We start from the raw sequence: 23,552 nt of genomic DNA, 5'->3' as shown, positions 1-23,552 counted from the left end.
TCCGATGCTGGTGCTAATTAAGTACAGCTCTGGTCAAATAACTGAGGATATGCATGGTGACGGCGATGACCAGTGAGGGTCAGCTCACAGTTGTTCCCACGGACCCCTCAGCATAGACTCTAGAGGTGATGTTACAAAGGCACTAAAGCCATTTTTCCTTGATTTGCTGAACTCTGAACGGAAGGTTGCTTCCCACTAGATCACATGGAAATGGAAACCTGCCTTGTGACAGTAGAAGGAGAAGGGAATGCTAGGTGACCTCTGAGGTGCTGTAGAAAAGTAGAAGGGACCTGTTGCTGCAGACCCCTCCCACCCTAGGAAGCCCAGAGGGAGCGTCCTCACCAGACGGTAAGAAGTAGACCTGTGAGAGGAAGCCTTGAACGCTCATAGAGCCCTTGACTGTCCCTCTGGCTAGAAATTACAGTGGAGACCAGTGTCCCTGACTGGGGAACCCCAACTGCCACAGGACAGCTGAATACCAGGGGGACATGGGCCCTGGGGCTGCGTTTAATTGCCTGTGGTGGAGGCCTGTTGGCCCTGTGGAGAACAGAGGCTGAGCTGCACAGCCTCCAACTCTCAAAGGCCGCGACGTGTCCCCACGAGCACGGTGGCCCAAGAAGAAAACTAAATGCAAGCGAACCACATTCTTACGGATCTAGAACAACATCTAGTGAGTCGCTACGGCAGTCAGGAGCTCCTGGCACAGAGCACTTAAGGAGGGGGAGGCTGCCTGTCATTTCAGAACAGCCTCACAGGACAAACATGTGCTGTCCACCTTCCCCACAGACTCCTACAGAGGCACCCAGACCTGTACCAGGGTGAGTGCATGAGGGGCAAGGACACTGCCAGAACTCACAGGCACTGTGGGACAGCAGCACTTAACTGAAATGTGGGACATCACCATGTCCCCCAGTGAGGGGGGTACACAGAGGCCAATGGTCAGGAAGTGTGAGCTCAGAGCCATGTCACAGTGGGTCCCCTGCCCCTGAATCAATCCTGTGGATACCTTCCAGACTCACAGTGCTCAGCTGGAGAAGCCACATCCAGCAGCTGCCAAACCCCACACTGGCCCCTGACCTGTGGAGGGAAGGTGGCTCTGGTGGGGCTGTGCTGTCCACCAGAGCAGCTCTGAGCGCAGTGCAAGCAATGGAACCCCACACACTGTGCTGCAGGGGCTATGGGACAGAGGACCCTGCCTCCACCAGGTCTTGAGGAGAAAACACACTGGGCGGGTCTTGCTCTTCACCACAGAGAGTGGGACAGGCCGCATGGAGCCACCCAGGGGGGTCCCACCCAGCTGTGCCCCCCAGTGCTCAGACTGGCAGCACATTGGGGATAGGCATTCCCTCCACCTGAGGCTGTAGTCTGTGGCCATCCCCTACCCACACCCTGTGACAGTGTCCCCAGAGACAGTGAGTCAATGTTCTGTTTCCTGAANGAGGAGCCCCTTTTGGACCAGATCCTGAGTGGAAACAACTGCCTGCCCTCTTTGCCATGGGCACTGCTGGTCTCTTCCCGTCCACTTGCTGTCCTCTCAGCTGGGCAGTGCATGCAGGCCCCTCCCCCAGCCAGGGGGCAGAGAGGCAGTACCCTGACTCTGTGCTTTGCTCCCACTTGCCTTTCTACCTCTCTGTGCTGTGTGGGTTCCCACCTGTTGCCCTGACCCTTCTCTATCTGACCATATGGCGGCCACTTCTATTCCAACATCTTGGCCCTCCTATCTTCTACCCAAATCTCCAGGGTCCATTTCCTCTTTGTGACCGAAGCAGTCATGCACATCGCAACTTCAAGGTTTCAGAGAAGGAAGAGGACAATTCTGCCCTCCCTAATGCAGACGGGTTCTCCAGGAGAGCATCACTTTGTGTGGTGCCAATGCTGCGGCTGAATTCCACTCTGGCTCATCCGAGAGGAATATATTTAATGACTGGGAACCACCAGGGACCGGTCTTTGTCCTTGTTGCAGATGGAGACACACTGGCCATGTGTCCCGCCTGTGCAGTGACCTCCAGTGCTAATCAGAAATTCTTTCCTGCATCTGATGTTTCAAATTGGTCTAGCTGAGCTCTGACAGGCACATCCTGGTCTGTGGGTGTCACCTTCTCTTTGCACTTACCAGAACTATCCCGAAAGTCCTGGGCTGGACTTCTCAGTTGTGCAGCCTAGGCGAGGTGGCTCATTCTCTGATGTCCACCTCTCACTGTTCCTCAGGTCTCCAGGTTCCTGTTGATCTTGCCTGCTGAGTTCACAGACTGTCCCAGGAAAGACTCTGAAGCCAGTCACTCATGCAGGCAGCTGAGCATCTTGAGCTTCAGCAGGGGCCACTGTCTTGGGTAATGGTAGAGGGATGGTCCTCATCTACTATGAGCCTCCAGCTGCAACGAGTGAGCACTCCTCCTGACTCCCCTGGGCTGGAGAGGAGCCAAGTCCACATGCAGGAGCCATGGGGCCAGAGGAAAAGCTCCTACTCATCACATAGGTCACCCATAGAGCCACTCTGAATGCAGCACTGGAAATCCAGTTTCTTCAAAGAAGATGCACCTGGCCAGGGCTCTTGCATTCTTCTGTGTAAGGGTTCTGCCTGAGGAAATGTACAAGATAGCAAATTTCCTCTGATGAGCAAAATCCCTTGGGATAGCAGGCATTTTGTTTTTCACACTTAGAGTATTCTGCAGTTTCTCCCAGGAACTAGTAAGATAACTACCACATGTGCAATGCCTAGCTGATGTGGGAATGTCCTCTATGAGGAGGCACTGTGCAAGAGTTTTACCTTGATCTCAGTTCCTGGGAATAAAGGAACTGGCTTGCTGGGTAACTACAATGTTTCTCCAAGCTCCTGGACCTCCCCACCTAATAGTAACTTCAGACAATGGACTTTCTTGAGAGCTACACAAAGCTCCTTCCATTGCATATTGCAACTGTGGAATGTAACTGCAGAATAAGCTACCTCCGTGATACAATAAACAATAATGTAGTAATGGCAACAGTGACCTAGGGCAACCTCCTGGTATCAGTAGTGGCCACTGAGACCAACAGCCACTTTCTGCCTCTGCATCCTGTCTCTGAGTCTCCTTTTACACTTCTGAGTTCTCTATCACTTTCTACATGGTCTTCAGCCTTACAAAAATTTGGAGGAAATCTTTTGTCCCTTAACTCAAGACAAAGCAGCAATGTTCTGGGAGGTATAGTGCTGCCTCCCTGACCTGCACTGGCCACCTGACTTCAGCAGACAATTGCCCTTCTCAATCTCTAATAAAACAGGCTCAGGACCCTCCCTGAGCCTCTCTTTCTTAGTTGCAAACTCAGGGTAATATTCTTAATATATAGGTTTTTTGCAGAAGTGTCATTTGGCAATACCTGTGAGGGAGCTAAGTCCATTTAAAACCTGCCCAAGCACTCTTCCAACCCACTTAAAAGTGGCCGGAAATATCGTTCCTGGGCTCTCTTTTATGTGATTATGTACATAAACTCTCTCATCTTCTCCCCAAGGTTGACATTTAGAAATAGCAGTAACACCAACAATCCACCCAGCCCAACCAGAAATGCCAGAAAGGAGAGCAGCCAATAGGACAGTTGGGCTTCTCTCCACCCACAGGGACAACTGACACCTGTGGGTTCTTCCAGTGTCCTTTCCCTCCAGACCCTGTTTCCTAAATCCACCAAGTCAACCACCCCTACAGCTGGGAAGCTAGACATTCTGTGACCCTTCTGCAACCCCAAGAAACCACTCAGAAATTTCCAACAGTGTTCAACATCTCTCACTAAATTTACTTATTCATTTTTGCACTAGGTTTAAGAAAAGGAAACAGACACAAGTCACCATGCAGTGCCCAGATACAATCTCCCAAACCTGTGCTCTGTGTCCTCCAGAGAGTCCCAGAGTCCTACCCATCCATGGGTCATCCAGTGCCACATCAGACAGACTACATACCTCAAGCTTAATGACCACACCCCACTCAATGCAAAACACACACAGTGTATCCCACACTTGGATGGACAACATTGGATACACAGAAGTTACCAGGCGTTAAAAGAGACACTGCTAACAGAACCCCTGAGGTCTTTAGTCCCAGATAATTAGGGACTGTGCTCAGATGACACAGAAAGGTAGGGTTTCAGTGGACACAGCGAAGATCATAGTAGGTTTCCTAGACCTGTGCCAGAGGTGAACTGTGGGCTCACCACCTCCACACCCGGGGACACTCACAGGTCAACCCAAGGGATGGTTCCAAATCCTGATGAAATCCAAGTCAGGAAGCCTCAGTAGACATCGCTCTACCAGGAGATGCATTATCATAAACAATGATGATGTCGATTTTGGTAACACACATAGCACACATATTACAACATATTTACGTATTGAAGTAATGTATGTTTCCCTATTTATTCAGCTTGCTCACTCAGCCCATTTGATTGTATTTCTCTTAATGTTTTAATGCAACAACTGAAATCTTTCCATCGTTGTTTTCCTAACTCAGGGTTACACATGCTCCACTCAGTCCTTCTCTCCTGCAATATCTCTTCCCGCCTCATATTCACCCAACTCATCTTTGTCTGCTTTTATACCTTGGATCCTATTTTTTTCTTATTTTCTTTTTTTGCTTGCCCAAATTTTCTCTCCTCCCCCATTCATCCACTTGTTAGTGTAGAAATAATTTTAATACATTTAATAACTAAATTATCGCATTATTCCAGAAAACTATCAAAGTCCCATATAAAAAATAAAGGAACTAGAGAACATTTTTAACACGCTTTTTTTTCTTAAGATTAGTTGCTACAAAGCTTTGCTATGAAGTGATTTCAGATTACAGGATTTAATATCTTCTTCTAAAGTTGTACTGATACTGGGGAAAGCAGAGGATACCTGTTGAGGGCAGTAATATTAAATAATGATATTGAAATATTAAATATAATATTTAATAAGTATTAAAGTGATATTAAATTAAATATTAAATATTATCTTTCATACTCATTAAGTATTATATTTATATTCAATAATAAATAACTACACGGCAATTAAGAAAATGACCCTTGCCTCAAAGTAGAACCCATCATCCTCCCAGCAGATGGATACAAACCATATGAAAAATCAAGGGAAAAAACCACCACAAATAGCCCACAACACTGCAGCAAGTTATTGCATTGAAACTGTGGAGGAGAAATATCAGAGACAGAATGTAGAAGGTCCATAGTTAAATGTTCAGTGAGCTAAAATGTAGATGTAAGGAACAACAAACTTAGAAAATATAGGAAGTAAAAGTACATCTCAATAAAGAGAGATTCTGAAGAAGAACCAAATAGAAATATCAGAAATTAGACTCAAAAAATTAAATTAAAAATTCAAATGAAAGCACCATCGATACATTAGACCACATAGAAGGCAGAATAATCAGCCCTTGAAGAAAAAGTATGTAATCTTGAAATTAATGTCAACAATAAAGAAAAGATATAACAGACCATGACCACCATGTTTAAGAAATCAGGGTAACAAACCTAAGAATTATTAACATACACAAAGAAACCGAAATACAAACTAAAGAAACACACCATCATTTCAATGAAATAATTTTAGAGTATCTTCCAAATCTTAGCAATGAAATGAAATTCCAAATATAAGAAGCACTTAGTGCCCCAAATAAGCAGATTATCCTCTCCATATACATTGTAATGAAAAGTCCTTAATATACAGAATAATGATAGACTTTTAAGATCTGTAAGAAATAAAGAGCAAGGCACATTTAGAGATAAGCCAGCTCAAAATTTAACTGGTTTCTTATCCCAAATCCTAAAAGTCAAAAGGTCTTGAAATAATCTATACGAAACCCTGAAAGTAAATGAGTACCAGCCAAAATAGTATCTCCTGCAAAAATACACTTCAGAATTGAAGATTAATTTTAAAACTTCTATGATAATTGGAAGCTAAAGAAATTCATAACTACTAAGCCTGCTCAGAAAAACATACTCAATGAAATATTTCATGAAGAAGTGGAAAATAAGTATCAGACTCAGCATAGAGATGACTCTCATTAGAATGATGCTCCACTAAAGGAGAATCAAGTCTGAAGTAAGCATCAGAAATAAAATGACAGGGATAAGCATCTCTCTACAATGACACAGCATGGGAACTCTGCAATGAAAAGATATATATTTTCAGAATGGATTTGCAAACAAGACCCAAGTGTATTGTTTACAAGAAACTCACATTACAGGGAAAGACAGCCACAGGCTGAATGGGAAAGGGTGGGAAAGACATAAAATGAAAATGGAGACTCAAAGCAAGCAGGGTAGCTACCCTAATGTCAGACAAAGTATAGCAAGTCAGACATAATCAGAAGACATGGGAAAGGTCAACTCATATTTGTCAAGGGAATCATCCACCAACATGACACCATGATCACAAATTTTATGCCTCAAACATTGTGCACCTACATACATAAAGAAAATCCTTTTAAATGTAAAGAAACAAACAGATGATAATACAATAATCCTGGGTGATTTCAACACACCACTTTCATCATTAGATAGATCAACTAGACTTACACTAAGTAAGGACTCTTTGGAACTCACAAATACTACTAAATAAATGGAAATAAGAAACACCTATTGAATATCATATCCACTGACAACCAAATTCAGTGGCACATGGAGTTTTCTCTAAAATGGATCATATTGAATGACACAAAATCAGACCTAGCAAATATCAACAATAGAGATAATTTCTTGGATCCTATCAGATTACAAAGGAATCAAATTTGAAATCAACAACTAAATAAAATGGGAAACCATTTTAACACCTGGAGTTAAATCATACACTTTGGGGAATTTGTCATAGAATAAATTTTTAATTAAAAAAATACTTAGAAACAAATGAAAACAGCATATAGCATGTCAAAAACTCTAAGAGGGAAGTGAGAACATTGAGTGCCGACATTAAAATAGGGAGATACCTATTGGGTAACAAGTAATGGAATGCTACATCTGAGGCCCAGAGAAAGAACAAGGAACTAATTCCAAAATCAGCGGAAGTCAGAAACAATTAAAAGCAAAGATGAGGTCAAGAATAAAATGCCAATATGAAAGATCAGTGCAAAAAAGATTGGGTTCTTTGAAAAGATAAATAAGATTGATAAACTCTTAAGCTAAACTAATAAAAAGAAACAGAAAGAAAGCCAAGTCCACATACGTACACATGAACAAGCAGATCTAACTACACCAGTTATGAAATGCATAATCCACTACAAAGGGGTCTGAAAAATGTATTTCAATACACTAGAAAATCTACAAGATACTAATAATCTCAAGACACATATAACCTACCCAAATAGAACCAGGAGAATATAGGAAACCTAAACAGACCAGATTCAATCAATGAGATTGAAGCAGCCATTAAAAGACTTCCCACAAAAAAAAAAAATCAGGAACAAATCTATTTGCAGTTAATTTCTACAGATCTTTAAAGAAGAATTAATGTCAATCCACCTCAAATTATTTCCTGACTTAGAAAGGGAAAGAACACTCCCAAATTTATTCTATGAAGCCAGGGTTACCTTGATAAACAAAAACAGACAGAACAAATAAAAGAAAGGAAACTTCAGACCAATTTCCCTCATAAACACAGATGCAAACTTCATAATAAAATATTAGTATGTGACATTCAAAAACAGATGAAGAAGCTATCACACCATGATGACATGGATCACATCTGAGGATGCTAGGTTGGTTGAACAATAGCATATCAATGATGTAATTCATCACATAATAGAGGGAAGAACGAGGATCACATGGTCCTCCTATTAGATGAGAAAAACAAACAAAACACCTTTCAACACATGCAGCACTTTTTCATGTTAAAAATCAAGGATAGAAGAAACTTACCTCAACATTGCAGGCTCCATGCAACAAACCCAAAGCAAACTTCCTACATAATAGAGAAAAACTGAAACCACTCCCTCCAAGATCAGGAACAAGATGGGGGACATTCACGCTCACCATTCTGATTCAGAACGCTTCCTGCACCTGCATCCAGAGCACTCAGTCAAGAAAAGGAAATTGAGGGGCTGTAAGTAGAAAAAAAAAGAAATCTAACTATCTCTGTTTGCTGACAACAACAACAAAATTCCACCAGAATAATTCTAGAGCTAATAGGTTCAGCAATGTAGCAGGATACAAAGCCAATATACATAAGTCAATTGTGTTCCTATTTCTAATAATGACTGCCCTGAGAAAGAAATCAGGAAAACTATTCTGCTCAGGTCCAACCATAAAAGAATACTGGGGAATAAGTCTGATCAAAGAAGTGAAAGACCTCTCAGTGAAAACCTGAGGAAATTAAAGATGACCTTAGAAGTTAGAAAAACCTCAAATATTCTTTGACAGGCAGAATTAATATTAGCAAAATGGATAAACTAACAAAAACTTATAAAGGTACAAAGAAATCCCCATCAAAATATCCTTGATGTGAGAAAAGAACAGTCCCAAAACTTATTTGGAAGAATAAAAGACCCAAAGTAGTAATGTGAACCAGGAGGCAGGTCCTGGAGGCATCTCAGGCTTGATCCTTCACGCTACAGAACTGGAGGGAGAAAGCAACAGGATGATGGCGTCCACACCCACAAGGACCACGGACACAGGAGGCACAGAGAGAAGCCAACAGGTCATCTGATACCTTCACAGGAACAAAACTCACGTCTTGGAGAAAAAATGGCCTTTCTATCAAGTGGTGTTGAGAATATCAGACAAATGAATTATCCGTCAATGGATGAATGAATCAAAAGAAGCTGTGGCCCACTCCTACTGTTGAATACTGTGAATCATCTATGGAACGGGGTTATGGAACTTGCTACAGTGTGCTTACCCTTGAAAACATTCTGGTTCATGAAAAAAGACAGGAAAAACAAAAGGCCACATACTCTAGGAACACATTCACTAAAACTACATAGAATTGATAAATAGGAAAATGAAGCAGGTTAGTATTTATCACAGGCTTCAGCAGGAGATAGGAGGAGATCCAGCCTCCCACTGGTGTGGGGCTCTGTCTGCAGTGCTGGAGACATTGGGGAGTCAGGGCCTGGTGCTCGTGCATCACAGTGAATGATCTGAAAGCTACCAGACAGCTCTCCCTACAGGGGTTAATGTATTTGACAGGAATGCAAAGGGTCTCCAGATCCATTCAGCTGGTGTCAGGGCTGGTGTCCAGGCACTAAACCTGTCCTCCAAATTGTCCTGGCCTATATTTATTCATGGATTTCCAAAGTTTCAAGACACTGTGACATGTTCAGAGTTCTTAAAGACATGCAAGCAATGAGCTCTGTCACTCTCTCCAATCTGAACATGGCAAATACACAATCCTGTCATTCAGAGAAGGAATGGTGGAGGCCATCACAGATTACCAGGCTCAGGGCACAGGCTAGTCATCTGGGCCCCTCAGAATGCAGGACTTGGTCTCTGAGGCACACACAGAAGCCCCAGTGAAACTCCACACGTGGAGGACAGCGAGTTTCCCGTTCCCACAGTGCCTGATTCCATGATCCCCACACACCTGCACAGGTAAAATATGTCTACTAGTTCAACCTCATGTCCACCCTGCAGTTGACTGGTCTTTCCCCTGTGCTGTGGAGAAAACTGCCTACCTGAGTCACTGTGAGCTAGCCCCATCATCAGGAGGTAGGTGCTGTGTTCCCGGAGGACCTCTGGGGATGGCAGGAACACACCCACATTTTATATAAAGAGAGCACACCAGCCTGTTTGCACAACCTGAAACTGTCCCTGTGTGCCTCTGGAGATGTCCTGAAAGCCTGTCTGTCTGAAAACTCCTGGGAGACCAGATTTCAGCCAGAGATTTGGAGAAGACAGCAGGGGAGACTGTTTTGCTTCAGGAGGAGAACACACGACCCTCAGAGTGAGTGTTTTATAATTCAACCAATGGCCCAGGTGCAGTGAGGTGGCAAAAAAAAATGATTTTATCAGAAGAATAAGTCAGAACTGTTGTCTTGAAATCATAAGAGAGTAGAAGCACGGAGAGTATTTATCAGATGTTTTATTGCTATATTTCTAAATCCACAGTGGCACTATCAGGGAGAGGAGTGCATTCATAGATAAGGTGAAAGCTGAAACGTGGGGATAAGTCTTTCTTTATGCTGTCCCTATGAATTTAAAAGTTTTAGTTTCAAACCACTTTTGCTTATTTTAACGTGAATAATGCACATAAGGGTGTATATGTACATTTTCCAGATGAGATAAAAGACACTAATGTGAAGTCAACATCATGACATACAAAGCAGTCATGACAGACAGAGGGAATTTGGAGAAAAGACGTAGAGAGAGGTGGATACACAGGCAAACCTCAGAGATTCCCAGGAAACCTCAGCAAGACACCTGGTCCAAAGAGGGACAGCAGGGTTAACATGACAAGAAACCTGAGCTGGGAAAAGTCAGGACACAGCCATGACACCCTCTCAGGACTTAGCGGCCAATGGTTTTCCCACAAAGGGAAAGTCAGTGGTTAATGAACTTCTGACCAAAAAGGATTGTAATACCTTTTCAATGACAAAGAAGAAAAAATGGGAAAGTAAAAAACACCTATCTACCAGACCAAGCCAGACCTTACCTCACACATATGGTTCCTACAGTTCATGGAGGTGAGAACATGGAGTGGAAGGTTCTGGCAAGCAACAGAACATGAGGAAAACAGCCAAAGAGAATGGGGGTGGCAAAGGCTTTCGAGAACCCCGCAATCCCCTCCTGGGAGAGGAAAGGAGAGCAGGAGGTGCAGAAGACCAGAGAGGGTGATGGGCAGTCCAGGGCCCTGCAGCCTTGGCCTTAGGACCCCAGCAGAACTAGGCCTATGTTGACCTGCGTACAGGGCTTGCTGGGTAAGCCAGGCTCATCTCCCCACACACTGCTACACTTACAATTTGAGATGCACTAGTTAGCTCTCTTTAAGACCGTTTCTTCCTTAGTAAATGACTCTTGTTGATGGAGATATTTAATATAACAGTTATATCACTGAGGCACAAATATTATCCTACAAAACTAACATAATACATAAAATCTGTGTTACAAAATTGCACATGCTGATAGAACAATAGGGAAAATTGTTCTAGAGAGAAGTGAAGTATTAGTCCATGGAGCAAGGAAAGACAGGCAGTAGAGATAATGAGGGAGGGGACTTGGGGGCAGAGGACAATGCAGAACTACGGTTGTTTGTGTCAGGGTGCTATCCTGTGGAACCAGTACCAAACCCAGGAGTAAATTTGGGGGCAACATAACCACCCAAAAAGCCAAATACTTTTAATGACAAATAATCAGAAGATCAAGATTAGGAAGTACCTCCATCCATTTTATTACAAAGGTATACATTTGAGTGTCATGAAACCCAGGCTTTGGTAGAGTACCTACAACATCCACAGCATGGATCCCGAGGAAGTCCCAGTATTCAGTTCCCCGTGTGATCACAGGGGGCTTACTTCACCTCGAGCTGTGACTTCAAATTCAGTTACAGCTTCAACTTTGCTCGAAGCATTGACGGAGTCATAATTTGCAGAATTGAAAGATTTCCATAGAACAACATTGTAAAATCACATGTAAATCAGCAGCCTACCACCCACTCTGGAAGTCCTGACAGTGGCAGGCTTTAGGAGTGTGTAGAGACTCTCAATACTGATTTCTGCACATAGGGACAGGACAGTGAATAGAGGCATGTCTCTTGATGACAGGCAGACCGTGCAGGAGGGCACTGAGCCCATCCTTGCTGGGTGTCCACATCCACCCAAAGGTGCTGGTCAGCTCCTAATGACACTTTCGTGGAACTGTGACCTTACTCTAACACTGGTATTTCAGATGCACTGGGTACTCGGTTTTCATTGAGACGATGACTCGGTGCTGGGTGTTACAGAAGACAGGGAACCTCCTGAGCTCTGAGTCCAATCTACTCAGAAGAGGTGAAGCCAATCAGGAAGCCAGTAGTGGACGTCCCTCCATGCACAGATTACCTAATATAGCAGTAAACACTTGGAGGAAGAACATCTGAGATGGTTGTTGACTGTTGTGTGCCCCTTGTCTTCTTTCCTCTGCCTCCCAGTCGACAGCATCTCCACAAGATGGCCAACTCCACCATGGTGACCGAGTTTCTCCTCATGGGCTTTGCTGAAGGCTGGAAACTGAGGTTCCTCTATTCCATGTTATTCTTACTCATGTACCTGGCCACCCTCTTAGGGAACCTTCTCATCGTCACCGTCACCACTGCTGACCAGAACCTGCACACACCCATGTACTTCTTCCTCAGGAACCTGTCCATCTTGGACATGTGTTACATTTCTGTCACTGTCCCCACTGCCTGTGTCAACTCTCTCACTGGCCACAGGGCCATTTCAGTGGCTGGCTGTGCAACCCAGATCTTCCTAGTCATTTTTTGTGCCTTTGTGGAGATTCTGTTTCTCACCATCATGGCCTGGGACCGCTATGTGGCCATCTGCCAGCCCCTCCATTATTCAACTATCATAAACCTCCAACTTTGTGTCCACCTGACCCTGGCTTCCCTGCTCAGTGGCCTGGTCTACGCAGGTGCACACACTGGAAACACATTACAGCTGAACTTCTGTGGCTCCAATGAGGTCCCTCAGTTTTTCTGTGACATCCCCTCCCTGCTGAGGCTCTCTTGCTCTGACACGTCCAGCAATGAGCTCTCCATTCTCATCTCCGCTGTGGTGGTATGTGGCGGCTGCTTTATTTTCATCGCCATGTCCTATGTGCGCATATTTTCTACTGTGCTCAGATTCCCCACACAGGAGCAGGGGAAGGCCTTCTCCACCTGTGTCCCCCACATCCTCGTGATGACCGTCTTCCTCAGTTCTATCTCTTACGTGTATCTAAGGCCGCCGGTGACCTGTGAGGCGATTCAGGACATAGTTCTCTCTGTGTTTTACACTATTGTTCCTCCCCTCTTGAATCCTGTCCTCTACAGTCTCAGAAACAAACAGGTAAAGGAAGCTGTGCGGAAAGTCATATTGAGAAGGGTTTATTCCGGAGCATAACCAAGATACATCAGAGGATGATTCTAGTTTTGCCCAGTGACTTTCAAACCTGAACCAAACCCTGCCTGTCTGGTTTGCAGAGCAGACTGCCTGCTGCAGAATGGCCCTTGTGAGGCTGCAGACTCAGTCTTATCAAGCAACTGGTTTGAATTTTGTGTCACACTTTCTAATCATCCCCCTCCAAAAAAAATCTGTAAGGAACTTTAGCAGCTGAATGTTTTCTTAAATGGAGTTCAACATATTTGCTGAGAATCTATATAGACTGGGCATTTTTTACTTGTTAAATATTTAGTGACATCAATGCTAAGGATGCCCTGAGGGAGATATTGAGAAATCAAGTATGAAGATAGCAACTAGCCTGCATGATCAAATCATATATTTTGTATGAAATAAATATTTAATCTTGTATATAATTTAGTCAGTTAAATTAGTTTGAAAATGAACAAGATTAAGTCCAAAAATATTATACTGTTAGATTTATTAGGAAGCAAATTAATGCTTCAATATATCTGGAAAATAAAAGAGATAAACTTGAAATGTCAACTGAGGAAGGGGTGGTGGCCACCAGCTCTTGTCCTTCAGAACCAGCCCTATATTGGCTGTAAGAGAATCTATGATTCCCCCAACTGGGTCCATTTGTTGTTGCTGTGGAAATGCCCTAAGTGGCCAGGTGCATGGGATGAGCCTTTGTGTGCATGTCACAAGCCAATAGCCCGTGTTTCATTTTCAAGGCTGTGAATTCTCACCAGCTCTGCTGAGTAAAGTCTTCAATGTCTCAATGAACAGGTTAAACCCAGCTGTCTGCCTACATATTACATCTGGTCAGCTCAATTCAATCTCTTCATTTGGTTCCATAAAGGAAACATCTATCCACACTGTATCCTAAGATGTATTTTCAATGTTTAATCATACTGGAGAGATATTCTTCCTAAAATTCTGGGTTTTAAATTGTCATATTCTATTGTTATTATTGATAACAACTTTGAACTATGAATATAATATAAAGATAGTAAGTAAATTTAATGTAAAAAAGCAAAATGATTGTTAAAGTTTCATGTTAGTCGATTAAATTAAAATAATTGAAATGTTTGTGGAATTTAAATCCATTCATGAAATCTTAAGGTATGGGCAGAATGACAATTTCAGGAAACCATATTGCTCTACACTGCATGGACAGATTTCAGTATCAGGAAGAAAATTTAAATGTATTTATCTAAAAAGTAGAAATATTGTAAGTATAGGAGACTGTTTAATAGATATATTTTTAAAATTTGATTGATGGCATATTTGTTAATAAAAAAATTAATAAACAGTCAAAACAAAACACAGTCAAAAACATACCAATACTGACCAATTGGAAATGAGGGGAAATGCGGGGCTTTTTCAAAGCTAGAGGGAGTTTTCCGATGCTGGTGCTAATTAAGTACAGCTCTGGTCAAATAACTGAGGATATGCATGGTGACGGCGATGACCAGTGAGGGTCAGCTCACAGTTGTTCCCACGGACCCCTCAGCATAGACTCTAGAGGTGATGTTACAAAGGCACTAAAGCCATTTTTCCTTGATTTGCTGAACTCTGAACGGAAGGTTGCTTCCCACTAGATCACATGGAAATGGAAACCTGCCTTGTGACAGTAGAAGGAGAAGGGAATGCTAGGTGACCTCTGAGGTGCTGTAGAAAAGTAGAAGGGACCTGTTGCTGCAGACCCCTCCCACCCTAGGAAGCCCAGAGGGAGCGTCCTCACCAGACGGTAAGAAGTAGACCTGTGAGAGGAAGCCTTGAACGCTCATAGAGCCCTTGACTGTCCCTCTGGCTAGAAATTACAGTGGAGACCAGTGTCCCTGACTGGGGAACCCCAACTGCCACAGGACAGCTGAATACCAGGGGGACATGGGCCCTGGGGCTGCGTTTAATTGCCTGTGGTGGAGGCCTGTTGGCCCTGTGGAGAACAGAGGCTGAGCTGCACAGCCTCCAACTCTCAAAGGCCGCGACGTGTCCCCACGAGCACGGTGGCCCAAGAAGAAAACTAAATGCAAGCGAACCACATTCTTACGGATCTAGAACAACATCTAGTGAGTCGCTACGGCAGTCAGGAGCTCCTGGCACAGAGCACTTAAGGAGGGGGAGGCTGCCTGTCATTTCAGAACAGCCTCACAGGACAAACATGTGCTGTCCACCTTCCCCACAGACTCCTACAGAGGCACCCAGACCTGTACCAGGGTGAGTGCATGAGGGGCAAGGACACTGCCAGAACTCACAGGCACTGTGGGACAGCAGCACTTAACTGAAATGTGGGACATCACCATGTCCCCCAGTGAGGGGGGTACACAGAGGCCAATGGTCAGGAAGTGTGAGCTCAGAGCCATGTCACAGTGGGTCCCCTGCCCCTGAATCAATCCTGTGGATACCTTCCAGACTCACAGTGCTCAGCTGGAGAAGCCACATCCAGCAGCTGCCAAACCCCACACTGGCCCCTGACCTGTGGAGGGAAGGTGGCTCTGGTGGGGCTGTGCTGTCCACCAGAGCAGCTCTGAGCGCAGTGCAAGCAATGGAACCCCACACACTGTGCTGCAGGGGCTATGGGACAGAGGACCCTGCCTCCACCAGGTCTTGAGGAGAAAACACACTGGGCGGGTCTTGCTCTTCACCACAGAGAGTGGGACAGGCCGCATGGAGCCACCCAGGGGGGTCCCACCCAGCTGTGCCCCCCAGTGCTCAGACTGGCAGCACATTGGGGATAGGCATTCCCTCCACCTGAGGCTGTAGTCTGTGGCCATCCCCTACCCACACCCTGTGACAGTGTCCCCAGAGACAGTGAGTCAATGTTCTGTTTCCTGAACCCCTCAGCAGGCTGGCTCCTGGCCCCCTCTGAGAGCTGGCTGAGTGTTACTGTGAGGGACCCCTCTGAAGCCACTTGTTCAGGAGGAGTCCCTTTTGGACCAGATCCCAATTGGTTCCAACTGGCTAGGAGGACCTACCCAGCATGTGGCCTCACGGGGACAAGTTCTTCATGCTCATGACACATTCAAATGATTGTAAATAATTTACATGTTTTTCATATACTTTCTGATCATCTTTAAAAAAAAAAAAAACAGTGTAAAGTATTCTAATTAGCCAACTCCGTGTGGAGTTTTTCCTTAACTGGGCCGATCCCCACCCCAGTGTCATTTTTGTCTTTTTGTCACCCTGTTTTACTTTAGTTTGTTTTGTTTCATTTTGTTTTTTGTTTTTTTACCATTTTAATATTTGTCCTTTTACTTGGGTCTTCTCTTTACTTGGGGGCACGTTCCACCTAGATTGTTTTCTCATTTTCAGCACGAACATGTTCAACGAATCTTCCCACAGTGGGAATTAAATTTTTAAATTTCATTTAAAAATGAAAATATTCCTGGTATTAAAGATATCCCTCCATTCCATAACTTGATTCAAAGGATCAGAATTTTAACTCATGAATTGCACATTTAGGCTTCTCCGTGTGGCCTTTAACTGTTTTGACAAAGGATTTCAATTTGCTACTTTGAAATTTGTCAACTCATTTGTCTGAATTTGCATAACTAGTATTATGCCCCGTCAACATGATATTGCCATTTCCACTAAAATTCAGTAGTAATTCAACACAAAAATATTATTCTAAAGATTTGGTTATTTTTAGAGAAATATTGTTAACAAAATGCATGTAGTAATTATATCTTCTCATGAAGATAGTATTCACATAATTTATGTAGCATGCTCAGTTCTTACTTCCCTTTATTTCTGATCTCTCTTTGCAGAGAATACCTTGGAACCCTATTTCCCGCAATATAAATTGTTCTTAAAACATTTTCAGTTTTTTAATTTAGTGACCAATCTTCTGTTAAACTTGTGTGTTTACCAATTACCACAGGATTGTAGTCCCACCTTCAGGGCCAGCAGGGGTGACTGTCCCAAATGGAGCATGATGCTCACCTCTCATGGGCTTAAGATTTTGAGGGCATCTGCGAGAGCCTCATCTTTCCTAGGGTGTCAACATGTACTGCTGGGTCACTGGAATACATTTGAGCTGAAAATTATTCCATCTTATCCTTTGCATTCACTTAAAATCAGGCATTCTATCTAAAAGACATAAGTACCTGGCCTAAAACTCCTGCACCTTCCCAGGAGTTCAGAAATGAAGGACAGGGAAAAACCTTAGCCAAGATGTGGGGGAAGAGTGAAAAAAAGATCACTTTTTAGGTAGACATCAGCCTTTTGTAAATATGGTAAGTGGTGAGTATAAAGTAGAAATAGTATAGTTAAAACATTTGCTCTATAAAATTGTTAACCTTTAAATATATAATTGCTACTAAAAACAGAGTTCTTCTACTTCAGAAAAATTAGTGCTGATAGTGCTCCCACCCAGCTGTTTCCCCAGTGCTCATACTGGCAGCATGTTTGGGACAGGCATTCCCTCCACCCGAGGCTGTAGTCTATGGCCATCCCCCACCCAGACCCTGTGACAGTGTTCCCAGAGACATGTTCTGTTTTCTGAACCCCTCAGCAAGCTGGCTCCTGGTCGCATGTGATCAATTATGGATCAGCATCCACTTAGAACATTCAGCCTTTGGTTTTGGGGGATTGGCTTACTTCACTTACCATGATATTCTACAACTCCATCCAAGAACAAGAAAAGTCCTGGATCAGGTGGATTCTCAGCCAAGTTCTACAAGACTTTCAAAGATGAATTAACACCAATACTTCTCAAAGTATTCTATGAAATAGAAAAGGAAGGAACCCTTCCAAAGTCATTCTATGAGGCTAATATCACCTTAATACCAAACCAGACAAAGACACATCCAGGAAAAAGAACTTCAGACCAATATCCCTGATGAATATAGATGCAAAAATTCTCAAATTCTGGTAAATTGCATTCAAAAATGTATTAAAAAGATAGTGCACCATGATCAAGGGGGATTCATCCCAGGGATGCAGGGTTGGTTCAACATACGGAAATCAATAAATGTAATACATCATATTAATAGACTTAAAAACAAGAATCATGATCATCTCAATAGATGCAGAAAAAGCATTTGACAAAACACAGCACAACTTCATGTTCAAAACACTAGAAAAACTAGGGATAACAAGACTTACCCCAACATTGTAAAAGCTATATATGCTAAGCCCAGGACCAGCATCATTCTAAATGGAAGAAAATTGAAAGCATTCCCACTAAAAACTAGAATAAGACAAGAATGTCCTCTTTCACCACTTCTATTCAACATCATCCTTGAAACTCTAGCCAGAGCAATTAGACAAAAAAAAGGATACAAATAGGTAAAGAAGAACTCAAACTATCATTACCTGCTGATGACATGATCCTATATTTAGAAGATCCAAAAAATTCCACCAGAAAACTTCTAGAACTAATAAATGAATTCAGCAAAGTAGTAGGATATAAAATCAACACCCATAAATCAAACGCATTCCTATACATCAGCAATGAATCCACTGAAAGAGAATTTAAGAAAACTACTCCAGTCACAATAACATCAAAAAAAAATAAAGTAAAATACATGTGAATCAATCTAACAAAAGAGGTGAAAGTCCTCTACAATGAAAACTACAGATCACTATAGAAAAAAACTGAAAAAAAAAGCTCAGAAGATGAAAAGATCTCCCATGCTCCTGGATAGGCAGAATTAATATTGTCAAAATAGCCATACTACCAAAAGCATTATATGGATTTAATACAATTCCTATTAAAATCCCAATGACATTCTTCATAGAAATAGGAAAAGCAATCATGAAATTTATTTGGAAAAATAAGAGACCCAGAATAGCTAAAGCAATCCTTAGCAAGAAAAGTGAAGAAGAAGGCATCACAATACCAGACCTTAAACTATACTACACAGCTATAGTAATAAAAATGGCATTGTTTTGGCACCACAATAGATTTGTAGACTAATGGTACAGAATAGAAGACACAGAGACAAACCCACATAAATATGTTATGTCATACTTGACAAAGGTGCCAACAACATTCACTGGAGAAAAGACAGTCTATTCAACAAATGATGCTGGCAAAACTGGAAATCCATATGTAGCAAAATAAAATTAAACCTCTGTCTCTCACCCTGCACAAAAATCAACTCAAAGTGGATTAAAGACTTAGGCACTAGAACAGAGACCCTGCGCCTAGTAGAAAAGAGCCTACAGATTGTGAGAAAATCTTTACCACATTCACCTTCAATAAAGCATTAATCTCTAGGATATATATATATATATATATATATATATATCTCCAAAAAAACACCAAAGAAACAAATAATCCAATCAATAGGCTAAGAAACTGAACGACACTTCACAGGAGAAATACAATTGATTCATATATTGCTAGTAATCTCTAGCAATTAGAGAAATGCAAATCAAAATTACTCTGAGATTTCCTCTCACTCCTGTTAGAATGGCAATCATCAAGAATATAGGCAACAATAAATGTTGGTGAGGATGTGGTGAAAAAGGTGCCCTCATACATTGCTGGTGGGACTGCAAATTGGTGCAACCACTCTGGAAAGCAGTATAGAGATTCCTCAGACAACTCCTCAGACAACTAATGAAATGGAACCATCATTTGACCCAGCTATCCCACTCTTAGTTTATACCCAAGGACTTAAAGTCAGCATACTACAGTGATGCAGCTACATCAATGTTTATAGCAGCTCAATTCATAATAGTAAACTATGGAACTAACCTAGGTGTACCTCAATAGATGAATGGATGAAGAAAATGTAGTATATATACTCAATGGAATATTAATTAGCTTTAAAGAATAATAAAATTATGGCATTTGCCAGCAAATGGTTGGAGTTGGAGTATGTCATACTAAGCAAAATAAGCCAATCCCACAAAACAGAAGGCCAAATGTTTTCTCTAATATGCGGATGCTAATTCACAATAAGGTGAGGATCACTAGGGAAGAATAGTGTTATGTTAGATTAAATAGAAGGAAGTGAAGGGAGGACAGGGGTGGGACTCTGTGGATAAGAAAGATAGTAGAATGAAACAGACATTATTATTGTATGTATATATGTGACTGCAGGACCAATGTGATTCTGCAACATGTACACTCAGAAAAATGAGAAATCATATCCTATTTATGTATGATATATCAAAGTGCATAAATGCATTCTACTGCATGTATTACTAATTAAAACAAATAAAAATTTTTTAAAGAATATAATTAAGCCAGGCACAGTGGCTCACACCTGTAATCCCAGCAGCCTAGGAGGCTGAGACAGAAGGATCACAAGTTCAAAGACAACCTCAGCAAAAAGCCAGGTGTTAAGCAAGTGAGTGAGACCATGTTTCTAAATAAAATACAAAATAGGGCTTGACATGTTGCTCAGTGGTGACTGCCCCTGAGTTTAATCCCTGAAACAAACAAACAAACAAAGGATACAATTAATAAATGATGTGGGAAATTGGCATACCCATGTATTATTGTTGGGGTTGTAAAATACTACAAAACTTTTGAGAGTAGTTTGGAGAGTTCTGAAAAGACTAGAAATAGAATCATCATATGACCCAGCATGCCTTGATGTTCATGCTAAAGAACTAAAATCAGCATACCATATTGTTACAGGCATATTATGGGTTATAGAAGTGCAATTCACAATAGCCAAGTTATGGAACCAAAAAAACAGGTGCTTATCAACAGATGAATGGATACAAAATGTAGTGTATATATACAATGGAGTTTTATTCAAGCATAAAGAAGCATAAAATTGCAGCATTTGCAGGTAGAAGGATAGTACTGGAGAGTATCATGCTAAAGGAAATAGGCCAGACCCAGAAAGTCACGGGTCAAATGTTTCTCTCACATACAGAAGCTAGACCAAAATAAGGAAAAGAGGGCAGAATAATCCCATGAAAAACAGAAGGGAGGACAGTGGAGATAGGAATTGGGATGAAGGAGAGTGAAGAGAAGTGGGAGAAGGGAAGAGTAGTGGAATGAGATTCACCAAATGGAGCTATCAGTGATACAGACGCACATGAATGTGTCACAGTGAACTCACATACAGATACACATACATATCTATGTGTATCACCAATTAGTGAAAAACTGCATATAAAAAGAAGGACCAGTGGAGGAACAGGCCGTGGAAGGGGGTAAGGGGAGAGAAATAGGAAGTACTAGGGACCTAAGTAGAGCAAATTATATTCTATGCATCTATGATTGTGGCAAAATGAACCCCAATATTAAGTATAACTAAAATGCACTATATAACATTTAGAAAGATATCCACAGACTGAAAATAAACAGATGGAAATGTTATGACTTGCAAATGGAGTTCATAAAACAGGAGTAGCTATTCTCATATTTGACAAAGCAGATTTCAAGAAAAAAATCAATCAGAAGAGACAAAGATGGCAGCTACCATTAAAGAGATCAATCCAGCACTGGAGATATACCTCAGTTGGTAGAGTGCTTGCCTCACATGCACAAGGTCCTGGGTTCAATCCTCAGCACCACCAAAAATAAATAAATAAATATTTTTTAAAAAGAGAGAGAGATCAACCCAACAAGATCTAATAATAGAAAATATCTATGCCTGCAAATGTCACTGCATTTAATTTCATAACAAAAAAATCACTCTTGACTTTAGGTACCAAACAGAACCCAGTGAAATAATACCTGGTGATATCAACATACCCATTACAGTAAGAAACAGGTCATCCAGAATAAAATCACTTCTGATCCGAATGATACTACAAATCAAGCACATGTTAACAGACATCTATAGATAGCTGAGTTTAATATATATGTATATATAATGATATATATAATTTGATATATTTATTTATATATGTATATATAATTATATATAATTTGATATATATGTATATAAATATATAATTATATATGTACATAAATATATATGATTTTATATAATTTAATATGTGTATATATGTAATATATATAATTTGATATATAAATATATAATTATATATAATTAATATATGTATATATGTAATTATATATATATAATTTGATATATTTATATATACATATATAAATATATAATTATATATTATTTAATATACATGTATGTATATATATAAAATTAGAAATCAAAAACAAGAAAACTATTCCTAGAATCAAATGATAACAGTAATATAACATAAATATACCTAAACTTGTGGGATACTCTGAAGGCAGTACCAAAAATTAAGTTTATATCATTAAGTGCTCATATTAAAATAAAGTAAAATAAAATAAAAGATCACAAATAAACCATCCAATGCAACATCTAAAGCTCTTAGAAAGACTGGAACAAATTGTAAAACCAGTAGAAAATAGGAAATAATAAGATTACAGCTGAAATCAATAATGTACAGAATAAAAAGACAATACAAAGATTAATGCAACCAAGACTTGGTATTTTGAAAACAAACAAGATTGATGAATCCTTTGTCAAGCTAACAAAAAAGAAAAAGGATAGAAGAGCCAAATCAACAAAATTAGAAATGAGAAAGGGGATAATACCACAGACATTTGTGAAATCCAAAGGATCATTAGGGACTATTTGGAAAACGTATATTCCCATAAAATGGAAAAATTTACTTGATATTGACAAAATTTTTAGACACATATGACCCTACACAACTTGAACCAAGAGGATATAGAAAACCTAAACAAGCTAATATCAAACAATGAGATTGAAGCAATAATAAAATCTCAAGAAAGAAGAACTCAAGAGTAGACAGACACCCTGGTGTGTCCTACAAGACCTTCAAGTAGAACTAACATCAATCCTCCTTAAACTAGTCCATGAAGTAGAGAAGGGAGAACACTCGCAAATTTAGTCTATGAAGCCAGTATCACTCATATACCAAAACTAGAAAAAAGACTCATCAAGGAAAGAAAACCACAGACCAATATCACTAAAACATATAGATGAAAAAATGTTAAAACATTAGCAAACCACATTCAAAGTCAAATTTAAAAGATTGCACACCAAGGTCAAGTTGGATTCATCCCAGTGATGCAAGGCTGACTCAATATTCATAAATCAATGAATGTAGTCCATCACATAAACAGAATCAAGGTCAAAAATGATGTGATTGCTATGGGCCAGGCTATATGGACAATGACCAGACTCCACTTTACTCTGAGACTCCATATCATATAAGAAATGCTTCTCCCATGGGAACACCCTGCCTCTGTACCCATCACAGTTGCTTAGCATAGCATGTTTGGCAATACAAGATGGTCATTCTCAGACAATTATAAAATTGTTCTCTCTTTCTCATTTTTCTTGGACATTGTATCGATTGTCTAGACATTAGTAAGCATTCTTTAACTTGTACCCAACTAGGGTCATTTTGAGCCACTTCCCTTCTGCTTATGATTATGGAAATCCCGAGGGAAATACCAATGTACCCACTGCATTGTTTTGCTAATGGCTCAATTCAGCTTCTGTACCCCTGCTTGGTTGCTTGCTGCTATGCCAACCTGGATGCAGTTTTTGCCTTTAAATACCTTGAAATGCTCAGGCTTGGGGA

At 41.2% G+C, this 23,552-nt stretch overlaps 1 protein-coding gene across 1 annotated transcript; it reads left to right on the top strand.

The window, feature by feature from the left end:
• The first annotated feature begins 12,082 nt into the window (after positions 1-12,082).
• On the top strand, positions 12,083-13,028 carry LOC107160336 (olfactory receptor 14C36). Its single transcript, XM_015507017.2, has one exon. The coding sequence runs from the start codon at positions 12,096-12,098 to the stop codon at positions 13,026-13,028; it is 933 nt and encodes a 310-aa protein (XP_015362503.1). The 5' UTR covers positions 12,083-12,095.
• The last annotated feature ends 10,524 nt before the right edge of the window (positions 13,029-23,552 follow it).

Source organism: Marmota marmota, unplaced genomic scaffold, assembly GCF_001458135.2.
Source record: "Marmota marmota marmota unplaced genomic scaffold, marMar, whole genome shotgun sequence".
Classification (NCBI taxonomy): Eukaryota; Metazoa; Chordata; class Mammalia; order Rodentia; family Sciuridae; genus Marmota; species Marmota marmota.
The sequence above is the reverse complement of the archived record's forward strand: the minus strand, read 5'-3'. Positions and strand labels throughout refer to the sequence as shown.